General features: G+C 37.1%; 1 protein-coding gene across 1 annotated transcript; it reads left to right on the top strand.

Annotated features, from left to right (window-relative positions):
- The first annotated feature begins 3,414 nt into the window (after positions 1 to 3,414).
- On the top strand, positions 3,415 to 10,800 carry LOC107721353 (nuclear receptor-binding protein-like). The gene is made up of 16 exons (XM_016529324.1): positions 3,415 to 4,076; positions 4,802 to 5,125; positions 5,214 to 5,336; positions 6,987 to 7,088; positions 7,167 to 7,256; positions 7,604 to 7,644; positions 7,882 to 7,976; positions 8,062 to 8,145; positions 8,254 to 8,312; positions 8,393 to 8,491; positions 9,523 to 9,655; positions 9,769 to 9,856; positions 9,965 to 10,015; positions 10,179 to 10,314; positions 10,537 to 10,590; positions 10,678 to 10,800. The coding sequence occupies exons 2-16, from the start codon at positions 4,889 to 4,891 to the stop codon at positions 10,783 to 10,785; spliced, it is 1,500 nt and encodes a 499-aa protein (XP_016384810.1). The 5' UTR covers positions 3,415 to 4,076; positions 4,802 to 4,888; the 3' UTR covers positions 10,786 to 10,800.
- Positions 10,801 to 12,235: the final 1,435 nt, after the last annotated feature.

The following is a 12,235-nucleotide window of genomic DNA, read 5'->3' as shown; positions in this document are numbered from 1 at the left end:
GAATGAATGAATGATTGAATGAATGAATGAATGAATGAATAGGTTCTACAGGACAGAACTTTTGTACACTCATTTCATATCATATGTCCATGTAAGCTAAGCGTAAATAGGCCAAACGTATCATATACAATATCATATATCATGTAACATATAAATACATCATATTTAATAATCTCTCTCTATATGTAGTGAATTAATATACAAAGGATGAATTAATAAATGTGTGTTATTTTCTCTCCAACGGTCATTGAGGGTTAAAGGGTTAGTTCACCCAAAAAATGAAAATTCTGTCGCAGTATTATGAAGCGAAGCTAGTAAATGTATATGTCACACATCAGTCAAAACAAATAGGTAAACTTTTTATGTTACATGAAATGGACTGACAAAAAACACCACATATATCCACTTAAGACACTAATGCAAATGCATGACACATTTAATCCGTCTATACTTTAAAAACAAAATGTTACTTCAACATCTTTGCTTATATTATTTAATAGCGATGATAAGAAAATATAGCCACATATCAAACTTATTGACACAAGTCCATAATCAGGTAGAGCTCTACTTTATGAAGCACTGGCACAGCATAGTATGCATGATTTGGCAAGCCAGCTGCTTGAGACCCCAGAGCGTGTTAAACCACAGCCATGTCCCCAACACACACACACTACACAAACATTTTTGTCTGCAAAAATATCTTATCTCATGCTGCCTACTCAGACAAAAACTGCAAACAAAAGCCACTGCTTGTTGCTTAGGTATGTAAGACCAACTGAAAAACTGAAACATTGCAATGAATTATTAATCAACACATTATTTTTATGCATGTATGAAGAAATGTATGGAGATGGTCATGTTAGGAAATAAAGTGACATTCTCACAAAATATAAAAATTGATAAAATAATATTTTAAAAATACAAATGAAATTAAAATATTTCATTTATTCAAATTAATTACATTCAATTCAATTAAAAAAACATAATTTGATGTGTAAAGCCACAGTTCACTTCCGGGTCAAAACTGACCTGAACATAAAAGATGCAACAATTTAGTTTAAATTGTTATATCTCTTAAAAAATAATTGTGGGGGGAAAAATTTATTTTGATGGCTTTAATCCATTTGCAGTTTTCTTCCTCATACTAAAAATTGTATTTATTTATTTTTTAATTTGTTTGTACTGCTTCATGGGTCAAAACTGACCCGAACGCAATAGGAGGGTTACATTCAATTAAATTTCAATTAAATTAAATAAAAATATGTTTTAATTTTCAATGAGCCAAGAAGAAAATATCCCCATGCAGAATTGCAGAAATGATATGATCATTTAATCCAAAATACATCTCTGTACCACAGAGGGTCAAATGCAACTGATCTCATGCACAGTGCCACCTTACATTAGCTCACTCACCGATGGGCTGAATATAGGGCTCAGTATCAGTATCTGAGGTAGCTCAGTTTTCTCATAGTCCTTATTTCACTCCTCTGTTCCTTTATATTCTGGTGGAGGCACACCCCTGGTCATGTACACAAATAAACACTCACACTAAGGCAAATGCTCTACACATGCTACTCGGACACACATGCACGCATGCTCATATGTGCTTGCAACTTTTCCCCGTTCCTCTTAGAAGCTAACTCTATTTATAGGCCTCCTACAGAGACCTGAGGGTTTCTCTCTTTCTGCCTGTCTAATGGGGGCATGATTCCCAGCTGGTGACCTCAGACATTTCCAATGCGGATAATGGGAATAACAGAGGTCCAGTCAAAGATTAGAAAAGTAAAAACCCCCGAGCACTATACCACAAATCCAAATGTTTATTTCTATAGATGTTTACAGATGAACATGCAGGTGTTAAAAAGTAAATTCTCCTTCATGGAAATTTTTTAAGTGAACACATACTTAAAATTTCTATTTACTTCTAATACATCTACAATACCTAATATACACGTTATATATTCAGAAATTATAGATTTCTCTCTCGTTTTATAGAAGAAGAAAAAAAAACCTGGCAATGGACCTTGCCTTTGTGTGTCCTATCTTAATTTTATTTTTTCTGATGAAATTTGCCATACTCTTCATACCTTCTTGTCATTTTGCACTTAATCAATCAATCAAACAAACAAACAAACAAACAAACAAACAAACAAACATAAAACAAGTGGTTTGAACAAATGAAAATAAATAAATGAATAAATACTCCATGACTCTACAGAGGACAAATAGTTTGAAGACTGTAAATGAATGAATGAATGATTGATTGATTGATTGATTGATTGAATGAATGAATTAATGAATGATTGAATGAATGAATGAATGAATAGGTTCTACAGGACAGAACTTTTGTACACTCATTTCATATCATATGTCCATGTAAGCTAAGCGTAAATAGGCCAAACGTATCATATACAATATCATATATCATGTAACATATAAATACATCATATTTAATAATCTCTCTCTATATGTAGTGAATTAATATACAAAGGATGAATTAATAAATGTGTGTTATTTTCTCTCCATCGGTCATTGAGGGTTAAAGGGTTAGTTCACCCAAAAAATGAAAATTCTGTCATTAATTACTCACATATGTCATTTCAAACCCGTAAGACCTTCGTTCATCTTCGGAACACAAATTATGATATTTTTGATGGAATCTGAGAGCTGTCTGACCCTGCATAGACGGCAATACAACTGTAATGTTCCCAAGTCCAGAAATCGTCTTATAATCAGGGTCATCTTATATTCGGGCCAATACGGTACTTTTTGTGCGCAAAAGAAAAAAAAACGACTTTATTCCACAATTCGTCTCCTCCGCGTCACCCTGTAGTGCCATTTTGGAGAGTATCCGCTGGACGTAAACAGTGTATGCTGTTCTGTGTCAGCTGCATCACAAGGATACGCTGTTTCCATTCAGATCAAATCACAACAACGTGGGAAACAGATCTGGCATGACGCAGCTGACACAGAACAGCATACGTTGTTTACGTCCAGCGGATACTCTCCAAAATGGCGCTACAGGGTGACGCGGAGGAGACAAATTGTTGAATAAAGTCGTTATTTTTTTTCTTTTGTGCACAAAAAGTATTCTCGTAGCTTCGTATAACATGAGGGTGATGAGGGTGAACCACTGATGTCACATGGATTATTTTACCGATCTCCTTGCTACGTTTCTGGACTTGGGAACATTACAGTTGCGTTGCTGTCTATGCAGGGTCAGACAGCTCTCAGATTCCATCAAAAATATCTTAATTTGTGTTCCGAAGATGAACGAAGGTCTTACGGGTTTGAAACGACATGAGGGTGAGTAATTAATGACAGAATTTTCATTTTTGGGTGAACTATCCCTTTAAATCCTGATCTGTGAAGGTGTCAATGTCATCCAGCAGATGGCGCTGTGTGAACTTGGTCCAACTTTACACTCGCTTTATAAACCACAGAGCGGTTCATACAGGAATAAGCAACAGCGCGCCACAAAACTCGGAGCTGTCGCCATTTACCTGTAGCTTTTTCAGGGATATCGGTGTTTAGTTAATTTGAGTCCATTCGTGTCGTAGCCTAATACTTAAGTGTTACGGGAGAAACAGATCGTTCCGTGAGGAGTTCAGTAAAGAACGCGAATATCAGGGAGTGTAAGTTAGCATCCGCGGCTATCTGACTAAACGCATCAAATCTGACAGCTAGCAATACTTGTTTCAGTTTTAGCTGATTTTGCTGACCGGAAAGTTTTGATATTTTGATTATTTTACTTAACATTTATCATATCGTCCAAGGAAATCTATTTCTCAGATATAATAATCGCGAAGACTCAGGAGGCCGCGTAGCTGCGCTGCTAGCTTCGCATTCACGAGTCGGCAAAGGGGAAATTGAACAGTCACTTCATATCTTGGAAATTCTGTGGACCACTAACTCTTCCCTTTACAGCTACACCCCTACACGGACTCATATTGTTTGAGGATTTATCATTTTTTCTCCTTGTCTGAAAATTTTCCTCCTCTGTGTCCTCAACTTCCACCGACTAGCTGCTTCCGGTGAGCTGGCGACGCCGCTCATCTCAGGATAGATAGACTAAAGTAAGATAATCGAAAATGCAGTTTATATGCTGGGGAGCAGGGTGTTGTATTTGTCGTGTTTTGTTTCTTATCAGTGAGGTGGGATAGTCGGCGTAGTATGTTTTGAATGCTTGAACATAAACTGAGGCCTGGGTTGAATTGAGGACAGGACAATGAGGAGAGAGAAATGATGTAAACATTACAAAAGCGCGTGTCTGTTAATGCCTCAGCAGCTGTTACAGTCTTGTACAGTTTTGGAGGTCAAAATTACCTTAGTTTTAATTGAAACTGACACTGAGTTGACAGTTGAAGTGATTCAGTTCAGTTTCTGATGTTTAGTATTGTGAATGTTTTGCTGGTTCACTTTCATTTGAGATTTGGGCACATTTAAAAATCATAATTTTACATGGGATATCATATAACAGTTAACCTGAAAAGTGTAATGTATGGCTCACTTTACCTGTATTTAGTTTACGATCACCTTCATCAATTTTCAGGTCACAGAAAAGTATCAGGGAAATCAACAAAACAGTAAAAAGTAAAAAAAATGAAATAAATATTGTAATAGCTAGCTTTGTGATAGCAGTCTTTATGAGATACTGGCTGAAGGAGGAAAAAAGCTGTTAACTGAATCATAAAAGTTGTGACAATGTATTTCATTTATTAAAAGTAATATTTTGTTTTGATCTTGAATACATATTTATACTGTTTATACTCCTTGTGATGAATCGCTCCTGATTTTGCAGCTCTCTGCCTCCTGCCTTTGAGGTGTGAGTCAGCCAGTCTTCTTCTCTGTGGCGGTTCAGGACAGGGCTGTCAGTTATCAGTCAGTGATGTCAGAAGAAGGAAAGCAGAGCGCCGCACCTGCCCCTGCATCCACTATGGACACGAAGTCTGAGTCCACAGCCTCGCCACCTACCGGCCAGGGGGTTTCATCGGTGTCTCCTCCGGTGTCCACAGTAGCACAGCCTGCACCACCTGCAACTGAGGATGAGGAGGAGGAGAGTGAAGATGAATCTGAAATCCTGGAGGAAAGCCCCTGTGGACGCTGGCAGAAACGGAGAGAAGAGGTACATTCCAAGTCTTTCAATAGCTTTGTGTAAAGAATGGATCAAAATGTAAGCAATTATTTACTGATAATGTTCCGCTCCTCAACAGGTTAACCAGCGCAACGTCCCAGGTATCGACAATGCTTATCTTGCCATGGACACAGAGGAAGGTGTGGAGGTGGTGTGGAATGAGGTCATGTTTTCTGAAAGGAAGAACTTCAAACTACAAGAGGTAAAACTACTAATTTTGTGCCTGCTTTGTTGTTTCTGTGACAAAGGTTTGCAGTGACGGGTAGTTGTGCAGTCTACGGAGTCTGACTTTTTTCTGAAATAACGGCTGAAACTTCAATGATATTCATTAAGAAAAAATGTGGGGTGTGACTTGATTTTATGCTTCAGTTACATACCAGATTGGAATCAGATTGAATGCATGTTTGCTAAAACCTGCTTTCATATCTATTTTAACAATGTCCAATAGCATGCACCTTAACAATGTCATTGTGATGGAAAGTTGTTTCAGATGAAGATTACATAAAGTCTAGGGTCAATATGATTTAAAAAAAAAAAGAAATTGATACTTTTATTCAGCAAGGATGCATTCAATTGATCAAAACTGACAGTAAAGACGATTATAAAAGATTTCTGTTTGAAATAAATTTTGTACTCTCTATTCATCAAAGAATGCTAAAAAAAAAGTTTCATGGTTTCCACTAACATATTAAGCAACACAACGGTTGAAAACTAATGAAATTTTTTTCCTTGAGCACCAAATCAGCATATTAGTATGTTTTTTGAAGGCTCATGTGACTGAATGGCTGCTGAAAATTCAGGTTTGCTATTATAGAAATAAAATGCATTTTAAAATATATTAAAATAGAAAAGTTATTTTAGATTGTAATAATATTTCACAATATTAAACACCTTATTGTATTTTTTGATAAAATATGCAGCCTTGGTGAGGTTTCTTTCAAAAAAAAAAATCTTGCCGTTTATAAGGAACATGCATTAAAGTAAATAGGGTCAGTTTTGATATCATGTTGATCTTAGTTGTAACCAGTATGAATGAACTGATAGAGTTTGCTGCTGAATGTTTATTTAAATGTGACGTGAGCGTTCTGGTGTGAAAGTTCACCAGTGATTATTATCTCCATACATAGCCACAGATTCAGCTGTACTGCTTCCTGTGTTCTTGCTTACTAACATGTTAAGCCGTGAATTAGCAATACCAATGAGTATTTAACTATGAGTGTTAGGACAGCTTGATTGCTTCACAGAATGAGTGTACTTACCTTCATTTCTTGGGTGTAAGCTCCTTACATAAAGTGGTCTGACCTGTTTGCTGCCAAGCCTTTATGGAAACGGCAATCTCGCTCAGAGCTACTTATGAAAAGTATTGTAAGAAAAGCATTCTCTGTGGTTATGTAACTATCTTTTAAGTGTTGAAATATTTAAAAGGTCATTCTTCTCTTTCTAATATAGCATACTTCACTCTGTCATTGCCTGTGAGCGCTTTTAATCAAACTCGATTCATTAATGCCTGGCATAGAGTCGTGGACAGCCATCTGTTTGGCCCGTCCACATGCTGCGCTCCGCTCTGCTTGGCAGACACTCTTTGTGGAATTCAATAAGTAATTTTAGAGGTTGCGTTTTGACAGGCTTTGCCTTCTACAATGCTGATTGCATTTCCCATAAAGACATAAAAAGCAATTGAGTTTTTCCCTTGATCTTTTAAATAAGTTTGTTGTTATTGCATAATAAAGCGAAAGTTCAGTATTATATTATAATAACCTGTTCCTCTAAAAGTCAAGACGTTATGTTACATATTTTGTCAAACAGCTCCCTCAAGGTTAAATTAATCTAATTTTCTTTTTATGTTTCTCAGGAAAAAGTCAAGGCAGTGTTTGATAACCTCATCCAGCTGGAACATGTGAATATAGTAAAGTTTCACAAGTACTGGGCAGATGTGAAGGAGAACAGAGCCAGGGTATGAAACGCAACAACAAAAATATAAAAAATGTCCCATTTTTGGAGTTTAATCATTTTTTTTTGTCACCCCCTTCAGGTTATTTTCATCACAGAGTACATGTCTTCTGGGAGCCTGAAGCAGTTTCTAAAGAAGACAAAGAAGAATCATAAGACCATGAATGAGAAGGTAGCCTAATATTGCTTCTCTGTCTATTCAGACAAATAGACAAAAAAAGCTGTGAAGACATAATGCACTGCAGACTAATACATATCTTTTGTCTTAAATTACTTGCTTGAATGTTAGTAATGGTTGATCCGTATGGCACAACTCAGATTTGTTTAAAACTCTGAATGATATTTTTTTTGAGAGAGTACTATTTGCTAGTAGTTTTGGTACAATATTAATAATTTCAAATATAGGATATCATAAAAACAAAATGCATTATTTATATGGGATTAATGAAGAAACCTGCTGTAGTATCAGATGGTTATTTGTCTTGTCAATGCCAATAACTCTTTCTGGGACTCTTCTAGGCATGGAAACGCTGGTGCACTCAGATATTATCTGCCTTAAGGTGTGTGCACTTCTCTATTTTTACTATTTATTTATTTTATTTATTTTTTTGTTAAAATGCTAAGATGTTTACCAGTAATGTGGAGATATAATTGGAAATGTTGACAAATTCCTCATTGGTTGCTGGAAAGTTTTCTGTGACTGTTATAGCTGTCCATTTCTTTTTGTTTTGATGTTCCACTATAAGTCTCGTGGAGAGCTCCTATTACACTCTCATTTCTCACCGTTCTTCCTTCAGCTATTTGCATTCATGTGAACCTGCCATTATCCATGGGAACCTGACCTGTGACACCATTTTCATACAGCACAATGGACTCATCAAAATCGGCTCAGGTGGGCTGAAGCACACTGTTGGGTATGACTGTTTAAATGTTACACATTTTATTATTGTTGCTGATGTTTTTGTGTCTTTTTGTAGTGGCTCCAGACACCATTAATAACCATGTGAAAACATGTCGGGAGGAACAGAAGAGTTTGCACTTCTTTGCTCCAGATTATGCAGGTAAAACTAGGTTTTAAAACCCCATTCTACAGTCTTATTTCAATGCACTTGTTAAAGTAAAAAAATGGCTTTGTACAATTTGCTTTTTTTTTCCTTCATCCACTTCAGCTGTTGCCAATGTCACTACAGCCGTGGACATCTATTCCTTTGGAATGTGCGCCTTAGAGGTGAGTGCTGTTTGTTGATCATTCGTCAGGGTATCGGTCTGACCAGACCAGTGATTCAGGTTTTTCTCCCACTGTTTTAGATGGCTGTGCTGGAAATCCAAAGTAATGGAGAGTCCTCATATGTGTCACAAGAAGCCATTAATAATGCCATCCAGTCTCTGGAGGACCCACTGCAGAGAGTGAGTATAGATTGTCAGTACTTAAATTATTTGCATTCAAAGATTGGCTACTGTTCAAATGGGGCCAGTCTCTTACGCTGAGCAAGGCTGCATTTATTTGATTAAAAATACAGTAAACATTTTAATACTGTGAAATATTATAATATAAAATAACTAGATTTCTATTTTGAAAATTTTCAGCAGCCATTACTCCAGTCTTTACTGTCATATGATCCTTCAGAAATCATTCCAATATGCTTATTTGCTACTCAAGAAACATTTATTATCGTTATTGAAAACACTTTTTTTATGAAAACTTTGGAATTTTTATAAAATATGTTTTGTGAACTTTATTTTTATGACTTTTTTTTCAGGATTTTTGATGACTAGAAAGTTCAGAAGAACCATATTTATTTGAAACATTCCTTTTTTTTTGTAACATTATAAATGTCATGTTTTTTAAAATCCATTTAATCCATTCTTTAAAATTATCCTGAATTATGGACCCAAACCTTTGCATGGTAGTGTAAGTTGTACAGTTTTTTTTGTTTGGTTGGTTTTGTTTTTTTTTGTTCACAATTGAATAATTGAAAAATTCTGTAAGATGTTATACATGTGGAATTTGAATATGCATATCTGCAACAGGCTTTACAGATTACAAATCAAATAAATAATTTGTATATTCAGTTAGATTGTTTCCCCCCACACTAGAACATGATGTTGCATGTATCCAACTAAATTTAAATGACAATCACAAATATCCATCAGTAAATCGGGAGTGTTGCAGTATAGCTGAAATATGAAGAATTATGCATATAGTAGCATAACACAGCACCTGACCACCTGAAATGGTTCCCTCCTCTCTTTAAGAATTTATGGTTAAATATTGTAACCATTATTTTTTTCCCCACACACCCCCATTGGTGACTGTGTCTGTAAGAGCCGTTCAACTTTTCAACAGAATAATGTTATTCTTAATATGTATGTACTAATGGATGTGAAGTGTCATGTTTCTGTGTGTGTGTGTGTGTGTGTGTGTGTGTGTGTTTTAGGAATTTATTCAGAAGTGTCTGGAGGTGGACCCCAGTAAGAGGCCCACAGCCAGAGAGCTGCTTTTCCATCAAGCTCTGTTTGAAGTGCCTCTTTTGAAACTATTGGCTGCACACTGTATCGTCAGTCACCAGCGTGAGTCATGAGCTAATCTCATTATCATTCAGACATTTCATTTCATGTCAGCTTCATGAATGGAATACAATGAAGCTAAACGCATTGAAACCATTTTCCCTTTTGGCTTCTAGACATGATCCCTGAAAATGCTTTAGAGGAAATGACCAAGAACATGGACCCCAACCAGGTCATTATGGAAAGGAAAGAGGTCCAACTAAAGTGAGTCTACTCCTGTGATTCATTTGTGCCTTGTTTTTAGATTTAGGTTTCAAATAAGCTGTCATGCCACGTAAATGGCTTCTGTAACCCTGTCTCTTTTTCCATCAGACTCTCGCAGTTTCCTGCTTTGGAGCTTGACAAGTTTCTTGAAGATGTGAGGTGAGCTAAAAAAAAAAAATAATCTTAATAATCTTACCAATTATTTATTATTTTTAAAAAAGAAGATTCTGTTGGGCCAGATTCAGATGTTAAGAAAGCAGTAACAATGTTCAAACAAGCACAAATATAATATCAACATGTGCTCTTGGTTCTCGTGATGTAGGAATGGGATCTATCCGCTGACTGCCTTCGGCGTGCCCTGCCCACAGCAGCCTCAGCAAGAGGCTGTCAAGTCCCCCATCGTGCCGCCCTCTGTCAAAACGCCTACGCCTGAGCCTGCAGAGCTGGAGACCAGGAAGGTGAGAAATGGACTGATTTAAGAGACAGTGACCGACTATCAATGATTAAGAATAAATCACAGTTTTCTCACCTTCCCCCGCTGTCGATCAGGCTGTCTCTGTGTGGCGTATTGCTACTTCCTTCTCAGACAAACCTAGATGGGTGGTTACAGTCAAAGTCAACAGGATTTGCAGTCATTTAGCATCATATGTTTGTTTTAAACATAATCTCTCTCTTTTAAGGTTGTGCAAATGCAGTGCAACATCGAGCCTGTGGAGGAAGGAGCAAAACATCATGTAAGCCTTTTTCCTATTTATTGCTGTAATGACGTTGAAGTTAGACGATAATTCTGTGTTTATATCTCCTCTCTGCTCTTTTTATAGCTGACCTTACTGCTAAAACTGGAAGATAAGCTGAACCGACACTTGAGTTGTGATTTGGCACCAAGTGAGTACTTTATCAGGCCCCAAACACACTACACAAGCATGTAAACGCTTCCAGCTAGACAGCTTGATTTCACCTGCCGTTGTGTTCTGAAATGTGTCAGAATGAAGCACAAGTATGCGTTGCATTCTCAGCTGCAAGAGACGCAGCTATAATGGGCATCAACTCAGTCGGTTTAATGCACAAACCAGGGCCAGACCTCTCTCAGAGAATACCACAGTAGAGCTTGGCACTATAACGCTAGTGCAAATTAGCATAAGACAGCTTTTTCATCTGTACCATCATGGCTTTTTGTTGGGTAGCACCATTACAACTATTTTCTGCAGTTCACAGCCAGTTTTCGTCATTTAAAGAGGGTTTCCCTCCAGTCTTAATGAGCAATTCATGCTCTTTCTTGACTATAAGGAAGGAATTCTCTCAGTTCATCTCATTGGACCTGTTATTGTCATGGCTGAAGAAGAGCCTCTTCATTTGAAACCCAACACAGGATATCCTGTCCTCATGATAAACTGTGCTCCTCATCAAGTTCACACTTTTTATTAAACTGATATCTTGCCGTTTACGCAGCTTGCAGCGGTTTGCTCAGCATTCGATGGTCATCCGCTGGTCAACAATGTATTTACAGTCAACTTTGATTTCATCTGGAAAGAACCTCAAAGCAAGGTCACCTATAAGCGGCCTCAGTATCTCTGCTGAAATCAGTAAACACAGCCGTAGACGCACCCTAGGCTGGCTGTTGGCATTGTCAAAAGGCAAAGTTTTTGGGCAAACCTTGAAGCAGAGATGCCCTCATGTTTGGAATGTTGAGTCAAAACAATCCTTCAAAAGTCGTCCCATGCAAAAGTAAAACCTATTTTGTCTAGTAAAAATTTTGAAAAAGTAATTCATGCTTTTATTACATCTAGATTAGACTACTGCAACTCGCTGTATTTTGGGATTGGTCAGTCAGCCCTATCCCGCTTGCAGATAGTTCAAAATGCAGCTGCAAGGCTTTTAACGAGTACCAAAAAACGGGATCATATTACACCCGTTTTACGTTCTCTGCACTGGTTGCCTGTATGCTATCGAGTTAATTTTAAAATTCTTCTCTTAGTGTTTAAATCATTAAATGGTTTGGCCCCTGCTTATTTATCTGATTTATTGACTGAACATCGGCCCCTCTTGTCTCTCCGGTCGTCCAACCAGAGATTATTATGCATTCCAAAGTCGAAGCTTAAATGCAGGGGTGACTGCGCTTTCTCAGTTGCTGACCCTAGATTGTGGAATGCTCTGCCCCACTGTATTAGATCTGCACCTTCAATATCTGTTTTTAAATCCATGTTGAAAACCTACTTTTTTGACTTGGCGTTTTATCAATGAGAACTTTTCTACTGTACTGTTTCTTTTAGTAATTATTTTGTATTGTCTTATTGAAATGTTTTTATTGTGCAGCACATTGGTCAACCCACGGTTGTGTTTAATAGTGCTATATAAATAAAATTGACATTGACATTGACA

This window comes from Sinocyclocheilus rhinocerous, unplaced genomic scaffold, assembly GCF_001515625.1.
Source record: "Sinocyclocheilus rhinocerous isolate Xijiao unplaced genomic scaffold, SAMN03320098_v1.1 scaffold271, whole genome shotgun sequence".
In the NCBI taxonomy this organism is placed as follows: Eukaryota; Metazoa; Chordata; class Actinopteri; order Cypriniformes; family Cyprinidae; genus Sinocyclocheilus; species Sinocyclocheilus rhinocerous.
This window is presented reverse-complemented; position numbering and strand designations above follow the sequence as displayed.